This window comes from Falco naumanni, chromosome 6 (assembly GCF_017639655.2).
Source record: "Falco naumanni isolate bFalNau1 chromosome 6, bFalNau1.pat, whole genome shotgun sequence".
Lineage (NCBI taxonomy): Eukaryota > Metazoa > Chordata > Aves > Falconiformes > Falconidae > Falco > Falco naumanni.
In genome coordinates, this window is record NC_054059.1 from 87,709,937 (window position 1) to 87,737,922 (window position 27,986).

The 27,986-nt window shown below is 42.8% G+C and overlaps 2 protein-coding genes across 2 annotated transcripts; one reads left to right on the plus strand and one right to left on the minus strand.

Moving 5' to 3' along the window:
- LOC121090661 (aprataxin and PNK-like factor) lies at positions 1–25,400 on the minus strand. The gene is made up of 9 exons (XM_040599387.1): positions 25,355–25,400; positions 23,915–24,063; positions 22,394–22,520; positions 19,512–19,693; positions 16,463–16,851; positions 9,425–9,550; positions 6,919–6,965; positions 5,628–5,666; positions 1–967 (listed from the first exon to the last, which is right to left on the minus strand). Exons 1-9 carry the CDS (start codon positions 25,398–25,400, stop codon positions 762–764), a joined length of 1,311 nt encoding a protein of 436 aa, XP_040455321.1. The 3' UTR covers positions 1–761.
- On the plus strand, positions 25,334–27,465 carry FBXO48 (F-box protein 48). Its single transcript, XM_040597558.1, has 2 exons — positions 25,334–25,795; positions 27,185–27,465. The coding sequence occupies exons 1-2, from the start codon at positions 25,490–25,492 to the stop codon at positions 27,344–27,346; spliced, it is 468 nt and encodes a 155-aa protein (XP_040453492.1). The 5' UTR covers positions 25,334–25,489; the 3' UTR covers positions 27,347–27,465.
- Positions 27,466–27,986: the final 521 nt, after the last annotated feature.

Genomic DNA, 27,986 nt, shown 5'->3' on the forward strand with positions numbered 1-27,986 from the left:
TGTTTTTTCCGCAGTATGTTACAAGTTTAATTGTGCAAAAAAACAGTCACCAAGACTTCAGCTTTGTTGTGAACTGAACATAATTCCAGTGAGGTACAGGCATGGGAAGAGGTCCTACTGTAATTACAGCAAATACACCATAATCATTGTTTAGACAACCAAGCGGTTCGATAGGCTGATATACTGTTCTCAAGTGATTTACACATTCTGTATTTAACTCCTGCACATCAAGAGAATCAAAGAAATGACACCCAAGAGGAAAGCCAGTAGCACTGCACTAGCTCAAAAGAACGTTAAAAAAATTTAGACAAACTCCCCAGTGATGGCCAAGAAGTAGTCTGCGATACTGCAGGTGGGCAGTGTAACTCCCCTTCATCCAACACTGTACATACTGTCTTTCAGCAAAAGAAAAGCCTTTCTTAAGGCCAGTATTTCTTTCAAGCACTGCAAGAAGAAGCATTAACAACCTTTAAAACTGTATTTCAAACTATGAAATACCAATGGTGCTGCATAAGAGATAGATGAGGGGAGGGGGAAACACAAAAAAGTTTCAGAGCTCAGTCCTCTGGCTCCACCACTTAACAAAACAAAAAAAACCCATACGGAAAAGAAAGCCCTTGCTGAATCCCCTCACCCTCATTAAAATCCTCCTGCAGTGCCTACATCACTGAGGAAAAAACAGTTTTCAAAGCAGTTCCCCTCCTTACACATCCATGTTTCACCATAACCAGCTTGGACATTTGTAACATCGGTCCATGCAGCTACTTTTTGGTTCTAACAAATCTAGACGCTTCTTGCAAAAGCGTCTCAACATCTTCGTTATCCTTGTCTTCTGAACTTGGTTCCCAGTCAGAGTCTTCGTCGGTAGGTTCGCACTCCTCTTCCTCATCACCTCTAAAGCTGTCACCAAGGTCATACTCATTTGGTTCATCATCATTGGCACCGTCTTTCTCCACAGCCCTTTCTCCTGTAGGGACAACAATGCCATATATTCATGAATAATAAATACAGAACTAAAGAGACCTTGCAGGGGCCATCTAGTTAGCCCCTCTCCTCAACAGGAGAAAGGCTCAACTAAAGCACTCTATCCAATGCTGACAGTTTTGTGTGTGATTTTCAAGACTACTATGAAAAGCTGTACCATCCCTCTCTGACCACTTCTGCAGGGCTTACCAGTCTGATCAATTAAGAAAGTTCTCCCTAGTGGCTTTTCTTCCAGCACTTGGAAAACAGTAATCAGGCCTCTTCTGACAACATCTTCTGATATCAGAAGAAACCAGTATCAGACAACGTCTTCTGACAACTCTCCTTTCCTGAAGCAGTGGCATACACAATTTCCCTGGTCTTCTTCCCGTTACTTCTGTACCTAAACGAGGCATCTTTCTTGGCATTTAGCCCCTAGCTCTTGCTAGACAGCTATTCTGACCCTAAATTTTCTGCCTGCACCCATCCATATTTACTTAGGGCTATTTTATACTCTTGCTCTTTAGAATCTGACATGGCTTTGAATTCCCATTCACTTCCTTCCTGAGCTTCAGGGGAGCAAAGACAATCTCATAGATCACTCGCCTCCTACGCTCTCAACTTGGATCTGTGCTGGGTAGTCTGTGCTTCCTTTCTGCACACAGGTTAAGGAAACAACAAATGCTCAACACTTCTTTCCTGAGCTGGAGGCAGCCTACCCATTTCCCAGTTCAGTCTATTCTATCGCACTGCTGTCTCATCTGCTGCCTATCCATCTTCTGCACAACCTACACGTTGTGATCAAATTGCCTTCTGTCTTCACAGTATGTCACAATACTCTGTACTGGCAGGAATCAAAGACTTGGAAACCTCTATGTATGAGAAATGGATGCTGCTCACAGCATGTTCTTAAACGTTTTTTAGGCAGCTTGTCTTGCAGTCATCCTTTAATTGCTCAAACACGTTGGCATATTTAAACCAATTCCCAGAGACAGGGTAATCCTGCTTTTTGAAGAAGCCTTATCTACCTGACTCGGTAGCATCTGGGCAAAGTTGCCGCCCTAGCAGCATTGCCTTCTCCTTTGACTTACCAGTAGCTGTGAACCTTTAACAAGTTGATTTCCACTGCTTTTGGACTTTGCCAGATGTGCACAACCATTGCTCTACCAGCCTATGCTACCTCCCTTTTCCTACATGCCCACAATTCCTAACTAGCCACCGTCTGTTAATATTCCACTCATGTTATGCTGCCCTTAAGTCATACCCCTGAGTAAAGCTCTATTTGTTCCTTTTCCCCCCCAGCCTCCGCTTTCTGCATTCTTCTCTCATCTGGAGATAACCTGTCAATGATCTCATACAAGTCATTTATCTGTTGAGCAGTTCTTATCATCTTTTATATGAAACTAGAAATGTGCTTTTCTTCTCAGCTACACAACCCAGTCCAAATCAGCCATGTTTACACCAACCTCACGTATGTTACATTTTTCTGCTAGTGGGAATGTTACTATTCCAGCATTATCTTATGGTCTGATTAACATTTTATACTCTATAGCAGCTCTCACCCTATGTTTTCAAAAGCATTTACAGTAGCAGTCAAGTCCCTCAAAGGTACACAATTTTATGGGTGAACTGTGCTACAGAGGCACCCAATGACTACCTCGAATAGAGTCAGCCACGTGTGACGCAGCCGATACTACAACTGAGAGATATCCTGTGGGCAGCAATCTATACTGTGCACCACCCAGCAGAAAATCCTGAAAATGTCCAGCTGTCAATTTCAGCTGTAATCCCATATGATGCTTGCTAGTTTGCTGTTTACCAGACTTTAGAGGAAAGTAATCATGCCCATGTTTACCCATAACAGCAGAATTTCTTCTAAGAATCACGGACTATGGTTGTGCAGAAGGAGTTACGTCTCAGAGGGAGATGTTGAAACAAAGATGCTAAATACATTAAGAACAAAACCTCTCTTCTCAGACGAGGCCTGTGAGAATAATAAGCCCAAGACCTGCTTAGCAAAGAAAAGCTGCTCTTAGAGCACTGCAGGTATTTTACAACAGAAATAGGAATTCTGCAAAAAATACTGATGACTTCCATATGTTTCCTACAAATGTACGAGGAGCATACTATGTTTTTCATCCCCATCCACCAATGTGTTTAGATTTCAGCAGCAAATGATGCGCTTCCGTCCAGGTCTTCTCACGCCAGCTCTTTCTGCTATAGTCTAATTCAGCTCCACAGCCCCTGAAGCTGCTCATTAAGCACAATCCTGCCTTTCCCCTGTTCCATATTTATAAAGATGACCTTGAAACATTCTCTGAAAGTATGTCCTTTACGTGGGGAGAAAAAGCTTGCTGACCACCCCTTTCCACAGGGTTGTATCTGGAAGTGACCTGATCAGCTTGCTAGATAACATACAAAGAAGTGTGTAGCAGAATTATGCATAGGCCATAGCCACAGCAGGTCGTTCGTCCCAGTAGCAACAAGGTAGTAAGGTCATTCAGCAGTGACAATGTAATGACACCGTAACTCTAGCCTTTCTCCTTTTTTTTTCCTTCGTCTCTTACAGCTATTCCCCCAGTAATTAGCCTTAGACTATTTCGCAGAACACAGAACACATTCTCTATGGGCAACTTGGAATCCATCTCGTAGCAATTACACTAACGATGTTAAAAACTAAAGGTGGCAAGTACCATGTAGGTGGCACCCTTCTTCTCTTGGCTGGTGGAGTTTCAGTACACTTGTACGGAAATTAATCCTGCTGTGCTTAACAGTGCAGTTGTGCCAAACAGCACGAAATAAAGGCTAATGGAACCCTGCCTGTGTGATCTTGCATGGCTCGGGACGACCGCCTCAGATGCGAGCTTGCTGAGTGCAACCTTTTACAAGCTTTGACCTCAAGACAACTAAGCAAGCCAGTCAACAAGATAGTGAGGGGAAAAAATAAATTTAAAAAAATCATCAAATACAAACAGAACTTTAACGAGTGAATTACCTTCTTCCCACTGTGCATGGAATATCAATTTTTCCCTGGTTCGTTCTTAGGAAGAGGAGCTGAATTCAACAGATTGAGTTTCACTCCCACGTCAAAGTTTTACACGCTTACAAGAGAAGCACTTTTCCATCCATAGCCACACCTGGCTGACCACCTGCCACGAGCTGCACGCGCAGGATCTACCGTTCCAGTAAGGAAGGTGTTCTTATGAAAGGCACAGCTACAATTTAAAACCTTCAAGATTAGCTTTAATTAGCTTCAGATATGCACACAGTCCAGCTTGCTTCATTATAAAGTCTTAACCACTCGCTGCACTTACAATGCTGCTAACAATTTTCACCACTCTACAATGCACATTTCTGCAAGGCAGCGGCGATCAAGATGGGGCTCGTACTTGCATCATGGGATGTGGCAAAGCATACAGCTAACAAGTATGCCTCAGAACACACTAGTGCACAGATACAACCACACCAAGCATTCAGTGGCAGCCAAAGTACACACATACACGCTAAGGAAATGGGATGGGAAATACATTTCTGAGTGGAAAGCAAGTCACAGAACAGAATGGAGGCCAAAACACTTTGTCTAGAAAACTACAACTATTTGCACTTCAATTTACTTTCCCTAGAAGGCGTATCTCTCTATTTTGAAGATTTCTTTAGGAAATGTCCAGCCACACCTTGGTGATCTCAAAGACGTCAAGTTAGTTCCCACTTCCACTCGAGAGGCAGCAGCTCCACATCCTCATGCCTTGTTCAGGCCAGTGAATACGGCATATTATCAGACTATCAGACTGCTCTTCAAAGCTCACTTTTAAATTCTTTTAGAAATAACAGGAAGCTTCACATTTGGAAGCCAAACTGAGACAAAAAAAATTCCAGACAAAAGATGCCTGGAAACAGACCTAAAGGATATTTAAAACTAGAGCCCATGCACCTGCAACATGTAAGTTAATATTATTGGCAGCCGCAAAGCAAGCTAGGTGTACTGCTGGTGAATGGAGGAGATACTCATACACAGTATTACAGGTTACATTATCAAGAGAGACTACAGCTTGCCTGTGATACTACATAATGCTCACTGATGCCTAGAAACTAAACTTTGCAGGACACGTGCGTAGTTTACAGTGAATGCCGCCCCCAGCTGAAAGGCATTACCCTTCTTCTACACTTCAGTCCTAACAAGCCTGTAACATCAATACCTCAGAGTAAATCTAAGAAAAGCTCATCGCCACATCCACAGGTATCATTTGAAAGTTATTTCGAGGTCAATGCAACGCAGAAGGAATATCTCAATGTTTCAAGAGCCATCAGTCTTCATGGGGTAACCTTAACTAGCTGTGGATGAACTACTGGCTCCTTTCGTCCTATTATGAACCCTCTTTAAGGAAGGAAGAATTGGTTTGGTCACACTCGTCTCTCCTTAAAACATTTGTTTGTTTCGCTGCCCGCTTCCAGGGAAGCACAGGTGTGCTCAGCCAGGACGCCTGGCACAAATCCAATTCAGCACTATTACTTGTGAAAAAGGAAGCAGAGTTTTACTAAAATAACGACTACCTTCTCCTCGGGTAAGTGTTATCAAGCATCTCCAGCACTACTAAATGCCCAAAACCCAAAGCAGATCAGTTGCATCCCATGATGATGTGCCCATTCATACCATCAGAACATACCATTTTTTGAAGTTCGTTGTCGTGTTCGTCTTTCAGTTACTAAAGAAAGAAATGTTATTAGTCAGGTCAGAGTACAACATAGCAATAAGGGTTATTCCTAGGGGTTGCTACAACAGAAGACTGACTTATTAAAAGAAATGCTGCAATGGTTGTGCTGTCTTCACAAGTGTAAAAACTACTCTGCTGCCCCCAAAAGACCTTTTTTTTTTTATTAAATGATTCTTGAAAGATTACCCAGATGAACAACTCTTACAAGTAGGAACCATGCTGCCTGCAGACAAATGTCATCAGTACTGGTTGCGGTTTTTAAAGCAGAAAATTGCAGTATTTCAAAGCATTTAAATATTTTACACCATTGTTTCCATAAATGCAATTTCTCTGTATTAACCACAGAACCATAGAATGGTTTGGGTTGGAAGGGACCGAAAAGGTCATGTAGTTCCACCCCTCCTGCCATGGGCAGGAGTAACGTCATAATCCTGATTTTTTAAAGTAAAATGCATTATCATTACCTTTCCATAACTGTTCTGCTCTAAAGCATTGTTCTTTGCATTGGGAAATAAATTGGAAAAAGCCCCTCCAAGTCCAATAATTAAGAAAAAGCACAAAAAAATGCAAAGTATCTCTCTGAATTCTCTAAGAACAGACAAAATGTAAACAGTACATTCCCCTGTGTTTTGCAACAAGTCTAGTTACTGGAACATAGAAAGACTTTTAGAATATAAGCTCAGATTCAGTTTTAATTATATCCTCTCCATGCCTCAACAGAACATACATGCTATGGGGATGGGAAAAAAAGCTATAGAAAAAATTTATCGCAGTATCCATTTGAAATGTTGAGAAATACTTCAGTGTATTCCCTGTTTTCACTGTAATACTCCAGCTCCAAATGGAGGAAGCAGAATAGAGAGATCTGCTAAGATCACACTACACCATGCTTAATTTTCAAAAAAACCTGTTAAACTCATGAAAATAGCCACTTGCCACGTGGCATGTTTCTCAGATCCTAAGATACAAAGCATACAAACTACATCAATGGTGTCTGACCCAGACCATCTTGCTTCAGTTGAAAAACATTTAAAAAAGTGAATGTTAAGTGTGCAGCGGCCAAGCAACCTGAACTTCCTTATCAGTGTCAAGGGCAGCACCTCATGCTTAAGAGCAAGGGCGCAGGGCAACACAGAGCAAGCCGCAAATGCAGTGTTACTCACTTAAAGCATTTTATTCCAAGGTTTTGGCATCAATTACTGGGTTTGGGGTTTGTTCAGCTATACTGAACAACTTGGCTTACCTGGAGGTGCACTGTGCTTGTATTCTAGCTTATGCTGTGGATTCTTCCTGCAAAGAAGAAAACAGTACAAGCTTGATTTGCCACCTTGTTCCACGCTTAACAAGAACTCAGCAAGTTCCCAGAACTCCTTCGTATTTTGTGAATAATTTTAATTTCTTTTTTAAATAAAATTCTGTGACCAGTGCTTTACTGCAGTGTCTCAGCATATCGAATGTAGGGTGGAAAAAAAAAAAAAAAAGGGTTCAGTAAGAGTTCCTCTTGTTTCGGCCTTTAATTAAAAAAAGAAAAAAAAAAAGCTGATCAAAACCAAGAGATGAGATAGTTCCCAAAGTTGTAAGATGAGATGCATTTGTTCAGCATAATAAGAACTGATCCAATTATTTACTCTCACTAGAAACGAAACCAGAACATGAACCTCTGGTGCATAAAGCACAATGCACGCCCAGTGCATCACAAGTCTCAGATACCCAGGCAAAGCTTCAATATTCTGCAACATAAAGCTACAAATCAAATAGTTTGGGAAAATTATTGCTTGTCGCAAAGTAGTATCACAGGGAAAGGACATAGAAGGATTGTTAAGAGAGATTATTCATTTCTGCAATATGCTGCTGCAATCCAGAAAGTTCAACATACAAGTGTGTATGTCTTCTATTAAAAAACAGCATCAATGCAATGAAAAAAATAAAATTAAACTTACTCTGGGATCTGCAGTAAATGCTGCCCTCATTCAGGCTGTGATCCAGGTCACAACACGCTGATTTATCCCCCTCCACACACCCCCACCCCCCAAGCAGTTATCCAATGCTGTTCTAATATTTTAACTCGGTCCCACTTACATCGTGCTAATCTGTTGTGTTAGTGCATTAGAGGCTTTTCTCAAGGCTGCACGTTAAAATAGTTTCAGCTCAATTTACTGTTTTGCAGAAAATTTTAAAAAAAAAAATTAAACTTTGGAAGAAAACTGGATCAGTTGTCATAATTTTTGCTTCTGAAAAGAATGAAAGCCCACTATTTAAGAATGACATACCACGTGACATTGCTTGAAACACAAGATTAATTTCTGTAACTGCAGAATTTTGGGGATATTTTACAAAACACCCTTGCTGTGAAGACCGCCTTGTAAAACTAGTTATTTATTTGTTTTCTTATTCTTCAAAACCAGCATACTCTTCAGTAGAAATACCTTATTTTCATGTCAGATAACGTGACAAATTCACATACTTCAAGTTGATTTACAGTTTTATGGCTACTGCTGTCCCAAAGTACATGACATGTGCATTAGAAGGGATAGTTATCTGAATAAAAACATGCAAGTACACCTTTTTATTAAATACACTGTACTGAAACAAAAACAGTTGCCTAATTCAGTGTTTTGCAAGTATTGTCAGCATCAGAGCATTTGATCCCAACTCAAGGCATAGCACTTAGATAATTCAATTAGGTATTCAAGTAGTAGCCAGCAGATAAAGACAACAAAAATAACATGAAAACCCTTCAAATGACACCTGTTGCTTCTACCCCCAAAAGAATGAAACACAGGTTAAGAAAAGATCAACTAATGCAGCACAGGAGTTGTCTTACCTGCAAGGGGAGACAGTTTTAGTTCCGTTGTACTCCTGGAAAGCATGTCGGCAATTTCATGACCGGTATAAACCCAGATTCCTGCTCCCGAGATGAGAAATTCATCTCACAGAAGTTTTTCAGATGAGAAATACTTCTGTGTTAGCTGAATGTAAGATGGCTTTTTCCTAAAAGCTACCCTCATTTTCTTACATTTTGTGAGGAACACGCTCTTTAGGATCATCACACTTCCCAGGAGAGAGAGAAAATGTTTTTGCTCAAGCACAACCTTGAACAGCAGCTGTTCGTTTGAGTATGCCACCACAGAAGGGCTGTTGCCTCAAAATATATCCCTTTGTCCATTGCACCAATTACAAAGCAGTCATGAAATAAAAGTGTAAATTTTTACATTACAAATAAATAGAAGTGTAAAACCTAGATGTTGAGAAAGAAATGGAACAAAAGGATCTTTTGAATCAACAGTGGTTAAAAGAAGCAGCAGTCTGCCATGAACTGCATTTTCTTGCTGGTACCTAAATTATGCTTGCTTACACATCAAATACGGATTAAAACAGAGTGTACAAAACCTCAACAAATATTTTATCAATATCTAAACTAAAAGTTACATATCAGGAACAACGCGTAACAATAAATTATTGTTTCTATACAAGAAGAACAGTTTACTACATGTTGAAAAGTGAAAAAGGTTTGATTTTTGGGCCGCTGAATAGGTTTCAAAAGTCAAGTCTTCAGGTTCACCGGCTGAAATCACAAAAAAAATTTTGCACAGACTTGGGTGCTTTAAAGGTAGAAGTCTGTCCACAGCAGATTTTGGAAGGCCACAGTCGAGGTTTAACATCACTATCCTATAGCCATTTTGCAACTCCAGGGGAGAACATTCTTAACCGGTAAAACAAGCAAAGCCATTTTGCACAGTGCTTCTTACCTGTAACAAGCCGTTCCATACGGACATTCAGGCCGGTTATCTTTGTTATCCTGAGTTACGATCTCGGTTTCATGATAGTCATCATCGTGAGGGTGACTGAACTGCTGAAAGTGAAGGGGATTCTTCCTGCAAAAGACAAAGATAGATCAAGAACCGACTATTCCATTTTTACGCAAGAAGTGGAGACAAGAAAGGTGTTACTGAATCAGTGACAACTCATTTTTCTGTGGTTACAGAAAGAGCAGCTTTTAACGTTTAACTTTATGCAGAATCTAAGACCTGCTTTCAGGGTAAGAGAAGAAAAGTTTTGTCTCAGCACATGCCGCAAGAGGTTAAAACATGAATTCTCCTATTTGCCACCAGCTTCAAGTTTCAGACCTCCAACACATACACAATCTACTGATGTAGTCATATAGCACGAATCTCACTGAGCAGCTGGCTCCGTTAGGACTCCCTCTGGAGCTGTGCAAGTGCCACACAAACCTCTCGCAAAGTCTCAGCTCAAGCCGCAAGGATCACCCCTGGCAGCCGAGCAACTGCAGCACTGGAGACTTCCCACGCTCTCCGGTGATCGCCTGTGAGCTTTAGGCAATAGGTCTCAATCATTCTGTTCCGTGTGAAAGTTACTTCTCACTTGAATACTTCAAATGCCAGCGTATTATTCCAGAGGGATGAAGTACTGAGGCCTGAGCAACAGGCCCCGAGCCAAAGCTGACCTCTAGACAAACCCGCCAACCAAACATTAAATATATTTAGTATCCAAACATCAGCGAAATATGCACGGTCATTAACTATGTATGACCATTAGCGAAAGACAGATAAAATATAATCATTAGTGAAGATACCGTGTGTCCTGCCTTGCTTACAGGCAGGTGGTCAAGGCCATGAAACCAGGTATTTTCTGTGGTTAAAATCCAGCAGATACAGGAATCTCCCTCGGGTCCTCCCTGAGCCCTGGCCAGGCTTTGGTGGGATCTGACAGGAGAGTGAAACCAGATGTTTCTGCATTTGAAGTTATGTGAACTTGTTTATTCCCTAGTATAAAAGCCGGAGCCTCTCGCAGTGACGTTGGAGACCTCACCTACCAGATGCCCTGCGTAGGACTTCCCAGCTGCCGGGACAGGCTCTCCAGATCCTTGCTGCAACAAGATCCCCAGCGACTGCGGATCTGGGTGATGGTAATGTATTAGGGCAACTGGTGATGTATCTGTCTTAATCACTACAGCTAACGGTGAATAGTAATGATCGGGTGCATTGCCTTGCTTATCTCTTTCACCGCTTGAATCAGGGTATCGTAGGCTAACCCTTTTGTACGTGCATATGCCTTATTTTCGGCATTAATTTGAAACAAACAGTAAAGCAAGGTTATTTTGTGTATTGGTGTCTGTGTGCCATCTACCGACCCTGTCAATTGGCAAAACACGGAGCAGTCTACTGGACATGACACTGATGGTGCTCTCAGGTTTGCCTTGGCTACCGTGGCATTTTATTTGAAATACCAAATCACAACGACGACATGAAGTTGTACCGTAAGACACAGCTCGGAGCCACACCAACGTCAGTGATGAGAGCGCATTACCAGCATCCATGACTTCGTGCTCTACAACACTTAGTCGAATCCAAGGTGAGCAAGCAGTGAATACACATATATGCATCATTCAAAGGCCTTTTCTACTGCTTCTAGGCAACAGGCTTGCGTGCACACCGTACAAGACACAGCAACTATAAACAACATCACTTAGTGAAGATTTTCTGTAAAGCGATGCTAAAAAGAACACAGAAAAACACATCATGACTTCAGGAGAAATTCAGGTGACAGATCAAAAGACACTACATAAAAATTATGTCACAGCGTGAACATACTGTACTAAAAGCAAATCTACTGTTCCCCAATGATTTCTTTTAGAGACACTTTTTCTCAAGCGTATTTAAAAGCAAGAAATGGGAGATGCTTTAAGAAATGATTTTCCAAAAGATATCCGCAAAAGACTTCTGTGATTTACCACATCAATTCCCAGAACACATAATCTTCAACATGTTTGTGCAAATTATAAACGTTACCTGCTTGCCTCAAGCAAGAGGAACAACTTTAAACTAGAGCGAGTACTGCTTTAATTTGTACTTGTTACTGCTGCACTGAGAAACACAAAGCCAGAACCATGTATGTAGCTCGCCACATACACAACAGCTCCCTCACTGACCACAGGCATTCCTTCCTTTAAATTCACAACCGGCTCTTTGGAACTTTCTGCGGAACAGACAGTATTAATTTCAGCATTTCAACTAACAACATAAGAAAAAAGCTTTTGTTACAGCTTTGGCAAAATGACTACTTGAGTGCTGTGAGCTCTAGCAACCATTCAGGCACCAAAAAAAAGACTAGATATTTAGTATTAATACTTTACATCTCCATTTGCCTGGTACCTTTCATTCAGGAAGCTCAGCAAGCAAGCTACAGATAAACTCTTCCATGAGTTACTTATCAGAGATCCAGTGTGCCTCAGATTTACTTACACAGCTGACAGACGCCTCGTCCTGGTCTTTTCTGTTAATTTCTGCAGACTGTAGGGTAAGTCAATACTGTTTCACTAGATATCACTGCAAAGTTGCATCTAGCAGTCTTTTATTCCACAAGTTCTCAGGAAACATCACCAAATTCAGGCTGGCTGCCTACTTCCTTTGCCATTCAAAAATAAATGGGATGAAACCAAGTAATTTTAGAGACCGCTTGCTTTGTTTTCTAAATGCACAGAGCTAACTTGCTAGCAATACTAGCTAGAATTTTAATTCGGTTATTTGAAACACAATTCATCTTCTCAAAGGGATACAGAAGCAGCTAACGCTCTGTGAAATCAGTTTAATACTTATTCCTACAATAAGATCCTAGTCACCAAGGAAAGAAGGCCTAACAGCTGTCAATTAGCTAACCTATTCTGTTTTAGGTGACAGCCAGTTCCTTTCAAAAATTTACTTCAAAAGCTATTTGGCCAATACCAAACAGCCCTTATTGCAGGAGAGAAAAAAAAAAGAAGAAGAGAGAGGAGAGAAAAGAAAGAGAGAGGAGAGGAAAGAGAGAAAAGAGTATAGGAGGAAGCAGTAAGAAAAAGGAAAGGGTCTCGATGTATGCTTCCTATCACTGGGCTTCAGGATTTTTTGGGCCAGTGGATGATGCTCCTCAAATTATACTTTACCTTTGAAGCACCTTAAACATGTCCTACTTCAGATACTCAGGACTAGAAAAAAAAATAATCATAGTTTATCCTACCTTGATGTGGATAATTTATACTCACTCCACTTCTATATGTTGTGCAACAATATCCAGCAAAATGAAAAGAAGCAGAGAAGTGCATAGCTTCTATTAAGCAAATATTATCCCTTCTTGCAAAAATCTTCCTTTTATTAGGACTTTGGTTTGTTTGAGGGTTGTTTGGGTTTTTTTGAATACAAGAGATCTCAGTTGTAAGAGCGCACCATCTTTCATGCTGGAAGTTGCACTCCAAAGTTATTTAGTTTTACAACAAAACCTCGCTGCATAGGAATATGTTATTAGTATGATCAAAAGAAAATCATTAAGCTTTACTTGCACAAAAATTAACCAGTGAAAAGCCTATTTTAAGAATAAAGTTTTAGGAGACCTGCCTTCTCATAAACATATACAGAAGCTCTGAATTGGTGTCCCTGCGCTTTGCGTTGCAGAAAATTACACAAATAATTACACAAGTAAAACTTAGAAAGTTCTTCAGAATCGACGCAGTCATCTCAAGCAGAAGCTGAGTGTCGCTCAGTGAAATATTCAAGTCAGTTTTCATCGATGCAGCTCCCAAAAGCATCTTAACAGCTTCTTCTAAAGCAAATTTAAGTGGTAAGGTCAGAATCCCTGGCTCTTCATAATCACATGCAGGAGACTCCTGCCATCCCAAGGGCTTATTTTCTCAGCCTACTAAAGAAACTGGTAGTGAAAATATAATGAATTACCAGCACTAGCTGTAAAGCCATGGAATTCAAGTCTGAAGTTACAAACACCTTACACACACCTGCGGTGTAAGTTCTAAATTGTAAGTCTTATTAGAAAACAGGTCTCAAAAAAAGACAGATGCAAGTCTGTAGCTGCCAGAGGTACAAGCTGAAGGTGAAATGAAAAATACTGATTTTCATAAACAAGCAAACAAAGATCAAAGTATTTCGAAGAATGCACACACAAATCCAAAGGTTGGTTGAGCGTGCCCTGCTTTGACAGTTCCAGGAAAGGTTCACACACACCCAGTCAGCACAGAACAGTATCACCGGCTAGCAAAAGGACAGAACCCTGGACCAAAATTGTGAATGACAGTTTCAGAGAGGAGAGTTCAGCTGTATCGCACCGCTACTATGCAGCCCTTGAAATCGGGGGGTGGGTTCAGATTGGGTTTTATTTTTAATTCCCTATTCTTCTAACTTGGGAAAAACAAGCAGCAGACAAGAAAATGAACCAAAGACAGTATTCAAAGGGTCAGCTCCTTGACAACAAATATAGTCAGGCATAACATACACAGAGCACGTTGCCTCCTAGTGGTAACAGCAGTTTCTTTCGATTTGGTAAAAGCTTCAGACTACCACAGAAAGAGAATCTCACACTGAGGAGGACAAGAAGAAGAATAATTTCTGGAGCGAGAGCTGTGAATCAAGCTGGATTCTTTCAAAAGCAGTGGTTTCCAATTCATACACGAAGAAACTGAGCTATGGGTTACAAAGTTATTTCCTAAATGTTTCAGCTATGTGTTGTGTAAGAGACGTCTAATAAAATCAACTAAACTAACATTTCATCTTTTCAGTTTGTGCTGTTCTGCCAGGCACCTACCAAAGGTGCCTGTCATATCCAGAAGGCAAGTGTCTCTCAATAGCAGTTCACAAAATAAAGACTAGAAAACTGAAGAGCATTTAGTTATCGGATAAATGACATTTGATGACTATGAAACCTCACCTAGAAAGAACACTTTAAGGAAATGGCTTGGTTACCAAAGCAGTCCTCATTTGAGATGTTGACTCCTACAGCACCTTGCGTCAGAAGACACCTTTCATAAGGTGAATGGAAGGAGACGAAAACCAACTACTCATTGTACTGAAAAGAGCACTCAAAGCAGCTTCTCTTCCTCAGCAACTCTACAAACCAGGTTTTGCTCAAGGAAAACACCACACCATGAAAAACTGAATACGCGACCCATGTGTTCCTTCAAAGCGTCCACTCACATCACACATGCGTACATTTCTGTCAAAAACAGGGGTAACTGCAATGGCTTGCTTTACTCCACCACAGCCATCTCATCGATGCAGAATGACTCCTTAGTATTTGCTTTTAATGCAAGCCCACCAAGACAGACTACAAAGCACCTTGCTTTGCTGCAAACCAGCAGGTTTCGTCTCATGACAGTTCCTGAAGATCAGAACCGACGGGTTTGATACTTCCTATTTACAAATTTCTCCAACAAAGTAAGATTTTGTTATGTGCTATTTCAGAGCATTCTTTTTTCTTATAAAGCAACGCTTCCCAAAAGAGCTGCCGCCAAATGTTTTAGAATAAAGACCCAAGAAGAAATGTGCACGTGCAGACTCCTATTCCACATTACCTGTAACTAAAACTTGCCTTCCAAAACATTAGGAACCCTTCAGCATGTCAGAGCATTACACCAGCTTAACCCCCACACAGGGGAAAACTTGTCTGAGCAAAAAGAAAAGGAGCTGGAGCAAACTAAAGGCTGCATTTGGACTACCGGATCAGCTTGACTGCCTAAAAAAACATGTTTCCCTCATAATCATTAAGGGGAAAAATTGAGATGCGTGAAAGTATGCTACGTGTAAACTTGAAGTCTGTAGCGTTCATTAATGCGACAGCTTTACGCTTTTGATATACCGTTACCTGCAGCAATAGGCACGCCAAATACATACAAGAACCCCTTTACTTGTCCTGGCTTGTTTTCTGAGCAACCTCAGGTTTTACTATCGCTCAAGCCGCTTGGGGGAAGAGGAAAAAAATACAAAAGCAATAATAGTAATAATAATTTTTAAAAAATAATCACAGGCCCCCCTGTTTCCTGGATTAGCCTTATCTTTTGTGCTTACAATGTACATGGATTTATCTGGAGCTCAAAACCTTCTCCAAAATGCAGTTTGCAGGTCACTGGTCACTTCCTAGCCTCAGGAACACCTCTAGATTCCTATCTTCCATTCAATACATTAACACACCACACTACAGACCTTGCCTGGGCAGAAAGAACGAGCAGGAGACCAGGCACGCAGCACTGGAGTTTTTGAACTTTGCTGCAACCTTTGTAGCGCACAAAACATCTGTATGACAGATCCTTCACCGTGAATCGAGAGGATATGAGTAGCAGAAAAAAAAAAAATAATATATTGTCCCTCAATTGAAGTATCACCAAAGACACTGACCAGGTAAGGGTACTGACCAGAGAAGGGTTAACAGGGAGTTTATAAGTGTGACTTGTTCGGGTTTTAAGAGGGGTCCGAACGCTTTAAAAAAAACCCAAAAGTGCAGACTGGCCAAGTTATAACAAAAGTAGTTCTTCATTATTTAGGGATAACAAATAGTAAGTATTTTAAATATTCAGAACACAAAGCATGCAATAACTTCATCTTTCATAAAAGTTTCAGCTGCTAATAAAATAAGCCCACAGGGTCTATGTTGGGCATTTCAATCATTTACATCTCTTCTCCCTGCTGGTACATGTACTCTACACACAGCGGGGTTTCTTTCTTTTCTTTTTAAAGTGGACCTTTGTTTCTTATTTCCTACGACACTGCACTGTTCAATTTGCTGAAGTAAATCATCCCTTGTTTAGGCTATACTGGCAGTTAGCAAGACATCCTGGCTCCTCCTTTTAGACTTTTAGAATTCTTGTTATGCCACTGGTTTCTCATCAGTCCCCCGTTTACCAAAAGATCTTTTCCAAATCAAAGCTTGTAACCGCTTTACTGTTTACTCTTCTGTAGCTAAGACAGTACTTAATAACAAGCTAGCTTAAGCTAGTTTTATTTTTGCTTTACCTGTAACAGCCTGTTCCATACATGCAAGGTGTCCTCTTACGCTTGTTGTGTTTGGAGCTTTCTGAAGTATCTGCACTTCTGGTTGAATCAGAAATCTCAGTCTTGTAATCCAGATTTGCATCAGGCTCAAGAATCCCTTCCTGGGCACCAAAAGATTGGGAAGTCCTGCCCCAGTGAGCTTGTTGGCTTGTAGAACCAGTAATCTGCTCTTTCTTTTCTGTGTCCTCAATTCTATTTTCTTTACTGGAGATCTGACCTACTCTTTTAGACAATTTACTATGCAGCTGCCTATCTTTTTTTTCCAGAGAACTTCCAGGGGGTTTTGTTCCGGTCTTGCCATTTCCTTCCATGTTTCTCATGGTATTCTCAAGAGGAAATCCAGATGCATTCTGTGGAACAAGGTTACATTTTGAAGGACCTGAAAATGTACACGCTTCAGAATTAAAAGCTTTAAGGTCAACTCCGCCTCATCAGTCCTGTTTTCAAAGGGAGAGAATCATAGAAGAGCCCAGGTTGGAAAGGACCTCAAAAGATCATCTGGGCCAGCCTTTAAAATCTTCTACTCCACTTTCCAAACTCAAGTTAGCCGCTAAATACACCTGCTGAATGAAAGGCTCAAGTTCAGAACACACACGCACTTTAAAGGAAAACTTATTCTAGAGCTCCCGTCCTCAGCTTCAGTTCCCTCACGGCACGGTCAGGCTCCTCTCTCACCACCTCGTTTGTGAATAGTCCAAGGACTTCAGTTTACACTAACTTTCGATTAGAAGTACTGCTCCTGAAAAATGAATGCGGATTATACATGTGACGATACAGTAGCCTCTATAAGAACGTACCCTCCTATACAATAATCAATTTCAATCCCTTAAATAGCAAGCTAGATGGAAGATATCTATTTATCTATATGCAGGAGATACAGGGAATTCATGACACACACCTTGAGCTTAATCCCACCCCAATACATCTTAAACGCTTCAGCTTGTGACTCTAAATCATACAAGAGTTTGTCAGTAGACACCATTAAGTAAAAATTTCCCTTTTGACAAATCCTGCATTTTAAAGTTTGGAACACACGTCCGCTGAAAATAAGAGATGTGTGCTTTAGAAAAAGGATACGAGATACGTAACCAAGACAAGAGCACTGTCCCAACAACTGAGACGTCACCCAGAAGCAGACCCGTATCGAAGGCTGAACTACTTTGGTACATTACCAATCTATTCAAAAGTTTCTGCTCTCTACAGTTTGTGATCTAAGTTCCTCCTCCAGGAGATGTATACTTAGTTTACATGGATGTGTTTGGCAGAGCTGGAAAATCAGGTGGCAGTTACCTATTTGATTTTGTTCCTTTCAATGCAAGCCTCATAAACTGTTAACCAAAACCCGAGGCAATTACATTTGAGCAGCGGGGTGATTAAGAAAGGGCAAAGTCAGAATTAGTATCAAATGATCCAGACAGCAGCATATTTACTAAGTCGGCTTGGAGACAAAGGTGACTTTTTTTATTAAGACTCCCAAATTAAGGCTCAGTAAACAACTGCCACTTAGGAAATAACCCTTCATTTGCAAAGCAGAACTAAATGACTCTAATTTGCCACTTCCACTTGTGACTTCTCTGCTACATACTTCATACTGCGTATTACATGCCTGTATTGTATGTAATGAGACTAAACACTTCCACGGGCATGATGATGACGACTAGTTAAAAAACAGGTCGTAATCAAAGAAAACCAAAGACAACAGCGCTATTGGCACTCGCTATGACACACGTGTGACCTCTCTGCCATCTGGTGGCTGCTGGCACTTAAAAGAACTAAGAATCTTTTCAGTTCCTACCCTACAGGACATTTTCTCAGTTGCCTTAATTATGACAGCAGCAGCGTGATTCTGGTTTTGATATCAAAATGCCAGTCTTTTAGAGCTCTCTAAGATTATTACTTGTGCTTGAACTAACCTACTATTTTTTCTGCAAAGTTCTGAAGGCAAGTACACTGTGCTTCAGATAAGAAATATTTCTAGAATGATCAGGAGAAAAGAAGTAAGGCTTCACAGAAGCTCACAAGTCAGAACACTTCTTCAGATAAAAAGAGCCACTACTTTATATCCCAACTATCCCGAAGGGTACGCTCGCCATGAGTAACGCGTTTCAGCTAACCTTAAGATTTAATTAAAAAACAAAACCCTAAGAGTTTTCAGTGTCAAAATCCACAAAGCATTATCTAGTAACGGGATTTTAAGTGTTTTATAGATCCTAGAACAGATCCAGGCAATTCTAATGCTAGAGATTAGAAACACCTCCCCCAGGCTGTTCACTTACAGGAAAAGTCAGTGAAAGCCTCAGTTTGCTCTCACCAAAATACTGTTTCACTTTGATAACGATCCTCCTCTTTTCATTACTAGCAGCATTTCACTGCCTATAAACGCAGCTGTAATTTGGGGACACACAGAGACTGACCAGCTGAAGCGTCTGTTCGCTTATTGCCACAGAGCATTTTGGATTTCAGATTACTTTTTCTTGTCTGTCCTTCTTTTTTGACTCAGATTTTGAGATCGTGGCACAAGCACACTCCATGCTACCTTTCTTCAAAGCGCAGCAGTTGCTACGCCATGTACCATCGTTCCCTGACCATAAAACTTCACTGAGAACGGCACGAGTTTGGGCAAAGTCCAGTACCACATTACATCAGTGTCATACCATCACCTATCCCTAAAAGGTTCTCGGAGAAAGAAACCACACACCAAGCCACTCCCAGGACCAGTACTTTGGCCCATGTCTACCAGCCTCTTGCTGTAAAGCTGAAAAGTCTGGTATTCCTGTGGAACTTTGGGAGCCAAAGTTCCAGATCCCAAGGAAGAAGTGCAAAAAACCTACTCTCATGAAGGCTTCCACTGTCCTCGCTATAGAGCTCTCCAATGGACTGGCATTTCAAAACAACTGCTGAACAACAAATTACAAGCAGAACACACGTAGACCCAGCCTTCAACACCACACTGTGAGCTACATTCTCAGTTTTTGAAATACCACGGTTCTTCCCTGAGCCAAAACATTACCTGAGATGAAGGGACAGGCATGGAAAGACAGCTCCTTTTCCCTTCATCTTGCTCTTCACCTTCAAAATCCTCTGCAGTTTCTTCAGAAGCTGATCTCTTTTTCTGCTGCACATTTACTTCCGGTTTTAATGACACCGTATTACTTTTTCCTCCTCTCCCTTGGCCTTTTTTCATTCTACTACCTTAAAAGAAAAACAAAAGGGTTCTTTTGGAATGCAACTTTTTACAGTGAAATCCTGACCACATTAGAAATCTAAATCTGCGCTGAAGCAGAACATTGGGCAAAAAGCATGAGAAGTAGCAGCGCTGGGCATGTGCTGTTTCAACCACACATTTTTCATTCCCTGCTTACAGGAATAAAAAGCATATTTTAGAATGAAACAGATGCTTGAGGGGCAAATTTGCAGGAAAACAATAAATCTGTGGCAAAGGATATTCGGGATTGACTGTCTCAGTGCCACTGACAAGTTCATTTCCACAATAGGAGCGGATCAGTAAACTACACGGTCCAAGGACAACTTTTACCACACATCTTTTGTGTTAGTATCACCTCAGATAACCACTTTATGCACACAAACATCAATTAGGACACGGCAAAATCAGGGTATGCCCACCTGCCTAGTCACCCACATCACAGCCCATTATTTCATCGGCCAGTAACCAACAGAAAGACAGCGAACGTTGTGCCTCCCGTTGGAAAGCTTCACAGCTCAGAAAACCGCAAGATCTCTGTCCTGAAGTGCTATTGCTGGATATACAGCTGGGAGACAGCCAGGGCCAGACAGCTCCATCTGCTGCAAAACGCATGCAGAAGGAAAATACTTGGATGCCATTTTGCAAGACTTCAAAAACTCTCCCCCTTCAAAAAATAGCCATGTGCCAGAGTCATGTTTACAAAGCAAGGAACGGTTCAAATTTTAATGTTTGACTTCAAAATCACAAATCAGTGTTACCTTCCCAGTAAGAAGACAGACAGGGGGAGAAGAAAAACAAATAAGGGGCAGCCTCTTAGTTTTACTCTCTACCTTTCTACCTTCCCACCCAATAACACCTTAGCAAGATGCAAAACGTTCCACGGTTTTAAGGAAATATTTTAGATTTGCAGAAGAGATCGGTTGTTTTATTAAAGCAGCCCATCCTAAACTAGAATCATTCCCTCACATAGGGATTTTTTAAACAGCTCCAGTAGTGTTCATACATATCCCTAGCTCCCCCAAGGTCAGGCCTTCAACAGCACACAGGTGTCCCTGGCCCACACAGCTTCAAATCTCTACAGCTACCTGACCAAAGCATTCAGCCTTTGAAACAAACGTTAGATACACATACATATCAAAAAGTACAGTACTTGCGGAGACAAAACAAACGAAACCCCTCACCCTACACACATACACCCCCTCCAAAGGCAAGAAAGCAATCACGCTAGCGCAGGACCAAAGACAGTCAGCAGAGGTCCTCTGGTACCTGCAATTTTTATATCGAGGGAATAAGCCAGCAGGGAACAGTCTAGAGTTTGAAAGGGGAAGTAAGGGGGGGAAATGAAACAATAATAAAAAAAGTAAAGTTTCTTTTGCTTCTTCTAATTTTCTCAAAATTAGCTTCTGAGGAAAGGAATAGGCAGGGTCATCAATGGCATACAACTAATGTCTTTAAGCCACAATTGTCCAGGTCAATCTATAGAGACACCTGCATTTACTATAGGATGTAAGAAGCAATCGGTCAGGCACCGCATGAAACACTTCTGCGGGCCTGCTTGGGCATTACACCACCTCAGCAGAAACAGGAGGTGGGAAGAGAGGCATTAAAAAACTAGCTGTCGGACACAGAGGAGCGGACACACACCCGCCTGCCACAGTTCATACACTGAAGACTGACTACCGAAGGAAACTCAGCAGTCAGCACCTAAACCACCTCCCCACAGAACAGCAAGCAGGGTGGGGCACGCAGTCTTCAGTACAGAGAAAGACAGAAATTCCGGAGGAGTATTAATGTACGTAGTCATCGTCCTCTTGTTTCTTGAGTCCTCCGGTCCCCTTGGTAAAAGCCATCAGAGCAGTAAGTGCCTTACCGGAAGTTTGTCAGAGAACGTCTAGTGGCAGTTTTAGAAGTCTTCACAAGCTCCCAGGACCAAAGCCAGACATGCTAGCAATTTTTCTTGGGATTGTGCCAAAGTGGCACCCTTGTGTCTCCCGTTGATAGTAACTTCACACAGTATTCTGCTGCCGCTACCGCTGATACACAGCGGCAGCAGTTTATCGTACATTCAGCAGTTTCCTTTTGCACAACAAACAAGAGGGAATGCAATATTATTTTAGCCTCATATTGGTAAGAAACTACTACGCTGTGATGAGTTACTCCTCCTACGAAGTAACTTTGGACTAAATGATCAAGTTTGATTCAATCACAGCTCAAAAACTAACACACACCACCACCCAAAAAACCCCAGCTGCAAAACTTGTGAAATCAGAAGAATCTCACTTTAGAAGGGCAATACATGAGTGACTTAAACGTTGAGAAGGCTTGGAATTAAAGGCACAGAAGCTACCTACAATTTACACGGTAAACAAAACAGGCGAGTTTATAGGAAAGGGCTCCCAACACGCAGCTGTCCGAAGGGAGTATGTTACCTGGCATTAAAAAAAAAAACACAAACCAAAACAAAACAAAAAAACCACCAGAATGAAACCCAACTGATCAGAAAGAGCTCTGTCACACCCAGGACTGATGACAAAGGAGGCAGAAGTCAGTCTCTGTTGGCTGCCAGGCATGGAGCACGGGAAGAGAAGGAACAAATTAATACTTTCTATCACCACCATTACAATTAAAGTTATATCAAAGCACATAAATATATATTGGTGTGCAAACGTACTACACTGCAAACCTACCTCCTTCCCTTAGAGGCTCAGAAATCCTCTGAACCAGGGGGTCTCTTTCCAGCATCCAAGATGGAAGCACTCTCTTTCTTTGAATAGATTTTGATGGTTTGCTTTCATTATCGCCAGAAAGAGGAACCTGAAAAAACATTTACTCTTTAGTACCTTTTCCCAGTTACAAAAGAGGGGAGGAAGAAATAGATGACAAGTTTGTACCAATTATGCCCTTCAAATGCAGCCTGGACAACTACCTACTTTTTTGGATGGTGTCCATTGCCTGAAATTATTTATTTTTTTTCCCCACACTTTCAGAAAAAACAACATCTATAGAAACCTTCATGCAGTAAAAAAACCTCTTTAGACCTTTGGAGGAAATATCTGAAAGGCTACAAACTTCAAGTTTCATAGAAGAGCCTTACCAGCACCTTGCTATAGAGTTTCCACATGTAGAGGTAAAGACAAACAGCAGGTTTAACAAACAAACACCTATTTGTCAAAAAAAAAATTCCCAACCAATCAACTAAAAACCCAGAAAAGTCTTGCTACCCTTCTTTCAACTTACTTCTCTAGAAATGAACCACACTCTAAACCTTGGCTGCAAAAACAATGCAAACACACCAAAGTCATGTTCGACACATATTTCTTTACTGCAAGTAATGCCATCAGTTTGAATCTTTACTTACTAAAAGGTAAGTAGCCATCCAGGGATCTCAGCTACAGTAAAGGCTGATACTCCATTTGTTATATGTAGTTATTATCTACTATACAATGATGTTGACCCACGTGTCCCTTCTAACTGGATACACAACAGAAGAGCTAAGAAAAATCCCACTTGCTCCATACACTATTTATCAGACTGTCTGAAAGCCACTTGACTTGGTAACATTTTCAAAAAGCAAAAGATGGGTTTTTTGAAAACTCTGTTTTGCTGGACAGCATGCTGGCTACCAGAGAAAAACCGGAGGGCTGGTTGTTTGGCTGTGTGTTTGTAATGGATCTTGACAACACAGCTCCATCACAGCTGTACGACTCAAATGAAATAGGCTGCTAGGACGCAATAAACAGACACTATTTACAGGCAGCACAAGGTATCTGCAGGGCAACTACAGGCTCTCCAGAGAGACATTTTAGAGGCTTCTAGGCGGGTTGGAAGAACAGTCATTCATTCCCCTGGACCTTCACAAGTACTGACAGGGCAGAAACTGATGCAGACCACACAACTGAACTGGACTTTGTTCTGTAGTACTGAACTCAGCTACAATATTGTTAGTTCGAAACATTCTTGTAGCAATGGCAATTTTTTTATATTTGAGAGAACGAACTACTGCAGCGTAATTATCATAAACAGAAATACACAATAGAAATGTATTTATATACTTGCATAGTATGCCATCCCAATCAATAAAACAACAGGTATTTTGAGTTCACAATTTTGACCGTTGTAATTCTCAGGAAAAATAAAAAAAACATGCAACACCTTTTTAATTTTCAACACATGCTTACAAACATTAAATTAAAAAATTAAGCACTCACCAAACATCTGGAAGTAGCATCATTTTTTCTCATTTTTGCGGCTCCCTGTATCTCAGAGTTGGAACACGCTGCTTCTATTAACAGTGGACTACAAGACATCTCAACAGGATAAGCAGTTGGTGCTTCTGTACCAGCCTCCCGATTTTTTTCTAAGAAATCAAAATCATTTTTAGCTAGTCAAACTCATCACAAATGTAAACACGTACTTTTTATTCAATCACAGAAGTTGGTCTGAAGGCCATTAATTTTCCATTGGTGCACTTGTACACTGAAAACAATCCCCTGTTGCAACAACTTATCAAGGAAATAAACATGCCTGCCTTTCTGCCTTTAACTGAAAGTATTGTGAACAAAACGTTTTCCAGTCACTGCTGACCACTACTGTAGCATTTTGATGTTTAAGCACAGATTTTATGCTAGTCACTGCCACGACAAAACTTTGAGAAAGCTGAAATCACGGCTTTCTTGTGAAGCTATGCACCTTCCCAAAATGTAATTCTATACTAAAAGTTAGGAAATGTTAAGATACGGTTTTCAGGGTCAGATGCCCAACAAATCCAGCACTCCTTGGCAAGTTCACTCATGGAAGGCTGCCAGCCTGCAGCGCTGACACCACGTACTCAGTTGCTGGGTTTAAAAGCTTCAGAGGCCCTGTCTGAAATGCCTTTCAGTCACGAAGCGCACCATAACTGCAACTGGTTTTCTTTCAACACTCTGCCCTTCCACTAGTCAATTCACTAGCAGGAAGAATGGGGTGCACGGATGGGAAGCCTAATTGCTGCTGGACTCATTGCACAGCACCCCTCGGGAGCCACTGCCGCCCCCCTCAGCGTCCCGCGTTACAGGGAAGGCCCTGGCTGCCCAGCCGAGCTGCTCATCGCCTCCCGGCGACAACCACCAGCGGCCAGGCCCTGCCCCCTCCAGCCAGGCCCCCCCAGGTGCCTCCCGGGAGCTTTCGGTGCTGCCGGGGCTCCCCCCGCGATGGTGCCAGCCCGGACCCGGGGCTCCAGCCAGTGCCCCTCTAGAGGCGGTGAATCAAGGCACAACAGGCCCCTGGCCTGGGGGGAGAGGGGGGAGGAGGTATCTGCCTGCAGCACAGCTCCGACCTGCACCCTTCCCCTCACGGGATGCCGGGGCGGGGGGGGAGGCGAGGCGGCAGCCGGGCCCCTGGGAGCGGGAGGCCGGGGGTGGGGAGGGGGGGCAAGGCTGCAGCCGGGCCCCTGGGAGCGGGAGGCCGCATATCGTTAACCGGTAGCCCGCGGTTCTGCTCTGCACGGACGGGCCGGGCCTCACCTCAGGGCCGGGAGCGGCCGCCGCCGGCGGGACGGAGCGCAGCCCGCGTGAGCCGCGGGCGCCGCCTGATGACGCAACGACGCCGCGCGGCGCCCCAGCACCCCCTGCGGGCCGGGGAAGGGACAACCCCGCCCATCACCCACCCACCCACCCGTCCGCCGCTGCGGCGTGAGGCGGCGGCGCGGAGGGACATGGCGGCGGGCGACGAAGCGGGCCCGGGTGCTGCTGGCTGCAGCCACCGCCGTGACAGGAGGTGGCCCGCCCCGCCCTGAGGCCGCGGGGATGGAGGGGGAGCGCTTGGCCGCCGCGGGACCCGCGGGGGGGGAAGGACGGGGAGGAGGAGGAGGAGGAGGAGGAGGAGGAGGAGGAGGAAGGGGTGACTTCGTGGCTGTCCTCCCTCCGGAGGTGAGCTCTCAGATTTTCAGCGACCTGGACGTTGAGAGCTTGTGTCACGCCGCGGTGACGTGTAAGGGTTGGCATCGCGCCATCGAGAGCGACGACGGGCTGTGGAGGCCCCACTGCCTGAGCGCCAGGGCCGTCTGCCAGCGGGAGATCGATGGCGATCGCGGCAGCGGGTACTCCTGGAAGGTAAATGTCACCTCACTGAGGTCACCTCGGCAGCGGCCAGGCTTCAGGCGTTGCCACTAAAAATACGGAAAGAAAGGACATCAGCCCGTCTCGCCCGCCTGGCCTAATGGCCTAACGGGAGCGCCACGGCAGTGGTGGTGTGGCTGGGTAGGGCGCCCCGGCGGCTGGACGGCTGGAAACCAACCGAGGGATGACAGCAAGCTGCCCTGCTTTGAACCCAGGGCCACATCTGGCCGCAGCCCAGGACCGCACCTCGTTCCTCCCTCACGGCCCCGGTGCTGATAACCATCACGTCGCAGTCTGCACTGCCCTGACGTGGAGGAGAAGCCACATCCCACTAGACAGGGCTGGGAGGGGACAGCGTGTGCCTTCTGGTTGTATTTCATGGGGGTGGTTCTGCTGGTGAGGAGTAACTTCCCAGAAATTCATCCTCGGTAGCTCTGCTGCAGTGTACCTTGAGCGACATGCATCCAGGAGAAAAAAAAAAAAAAACAAAAAAAAAACCAACCAAAACTGGGGTAGAGAAAAGGAAGCAGGCAGGAGCTCTGAGAAGCTATTTCAAAACTCTCCCCATACACCCCCAGTTACAGCTGCTCTGAGAATTTAGGGGCGGAACATGCTGGAAGATCTATCGCTGTCGAGTGCAGCCTGCAAGCCGAGGTAGATCAGGAAAGAAGTGGTTTCACAGTTAGTACTCCAGACCACCTAGAGAGTGATCCTCACCTCATTTTAGCAGCTGTGTTTGAGAGCAGAGGGGTGGTGGAGGAGTGAAAAGTGATAAGCAGCAGCAAAAACACCCCGGTTCTGGACTCTAGGCATTTCAGTAGAGGTGTTTCAGTGTGAAGCGAAGCCACAAGCAGGTAGTGATTGCCCTTAGAATGTACAGGTCTTACAACTCTTGCAGGAATCTTCAGGACTCCCTGCACTGATTCTCTCTTTTAACTGGAGGGGATTTGAAGCAGAAGCCACAAACACACCAGGCCAGTGTTTTCTTGCACTAAAAGCCTGGCTGAAGGGAAGAATCCAGCCAACCTGCATTAAGAGCCCGAACAAGAGTTCAATGTCACAAATAACCTAAACAGGGAGAGGAGGTGAAAGGCACCTCTTTTAAGGAGTAAGATAAATTCCTGGTTTAGGGTTTTAATCTTTGACCCTCAAAGAATTGAGGCAAGAAGGAATTCTCCACCCAGCTTAGAACAGAAAAGTTGAAAGTAGACCAAGTCTCTTTTTTGGCAGCAGTGCACCTTCCTGGGCTTAGTGTCTAGATACCCAAAGACATGTTACACATCCTTTTTCTAGCATTACTCTTCCAATGCAAAACTTAGCTGTATTGTATGCAGCTTAGATCAGTTCATTTCCAAGATCTGAGCTGTCTTGTTTTTCCATCAGATCACATTACTGAGAAACTACTGGAAAAGCAAAGTGAAGCAAGAATGGCTGAGTGGGAAATACAGCAACATTCCTTCACAAAACAGCTTGCCAGAGAAAAGCATGTATCCTATGGATGTTGACACGTGGGGAGAAATCCTGGAAGCAGAACTTGAGAGATGAGAAACCGGTGTTGGTTCTTCCAGCTCAAGGACTTCCTATCAACAACTTAGAGACTGCCAAACTGTAAATATTTTGCCATTCAGTATCAGTTGTGTTTGCAAACATGTGATGAAAGCTTCTAAAAAAAATAACATTGTGTCTTTTTTTTTATTATTTGCACTTTATCTGATTAATTTTCTGTAAAATTCTAAGTGAGACTAAATATTTAGTTGTAATTTTATATTTGTTACATTTAATATTTGGCTGTAAAGATGTTGATTGTACTTTCAGTTTGCACTTTTTATTTTGGAAGAGATTACTTTTCTAAAAAAAACTGTGTTTGACTTTTGACTTGAAGTGATTCCTATCAGCAGCACAACATGAGAGCCCACAAAGGCAAGCTGGGGAAAGGACAAATCCAGACCCTGGAAAGGAAAAAAAAGGATGAGGCAGCGACCTCAGGGTCAGCTGAACATCCCCAGCTCAGCAGCGCTGTGCTACCACTGCGCAGCTGTGGGGTTTCTGGATGAGGACTCGCAGATCCAGGCACCGGGCAGGGCTGAAGCAGCCATGTAACTAACACCCTCTCTGCCATTAGCTATGCACTTTAGTCATTTGTGTGATGAGTAGAGCAAAATTTACTCCTTCAAACAAAATAACT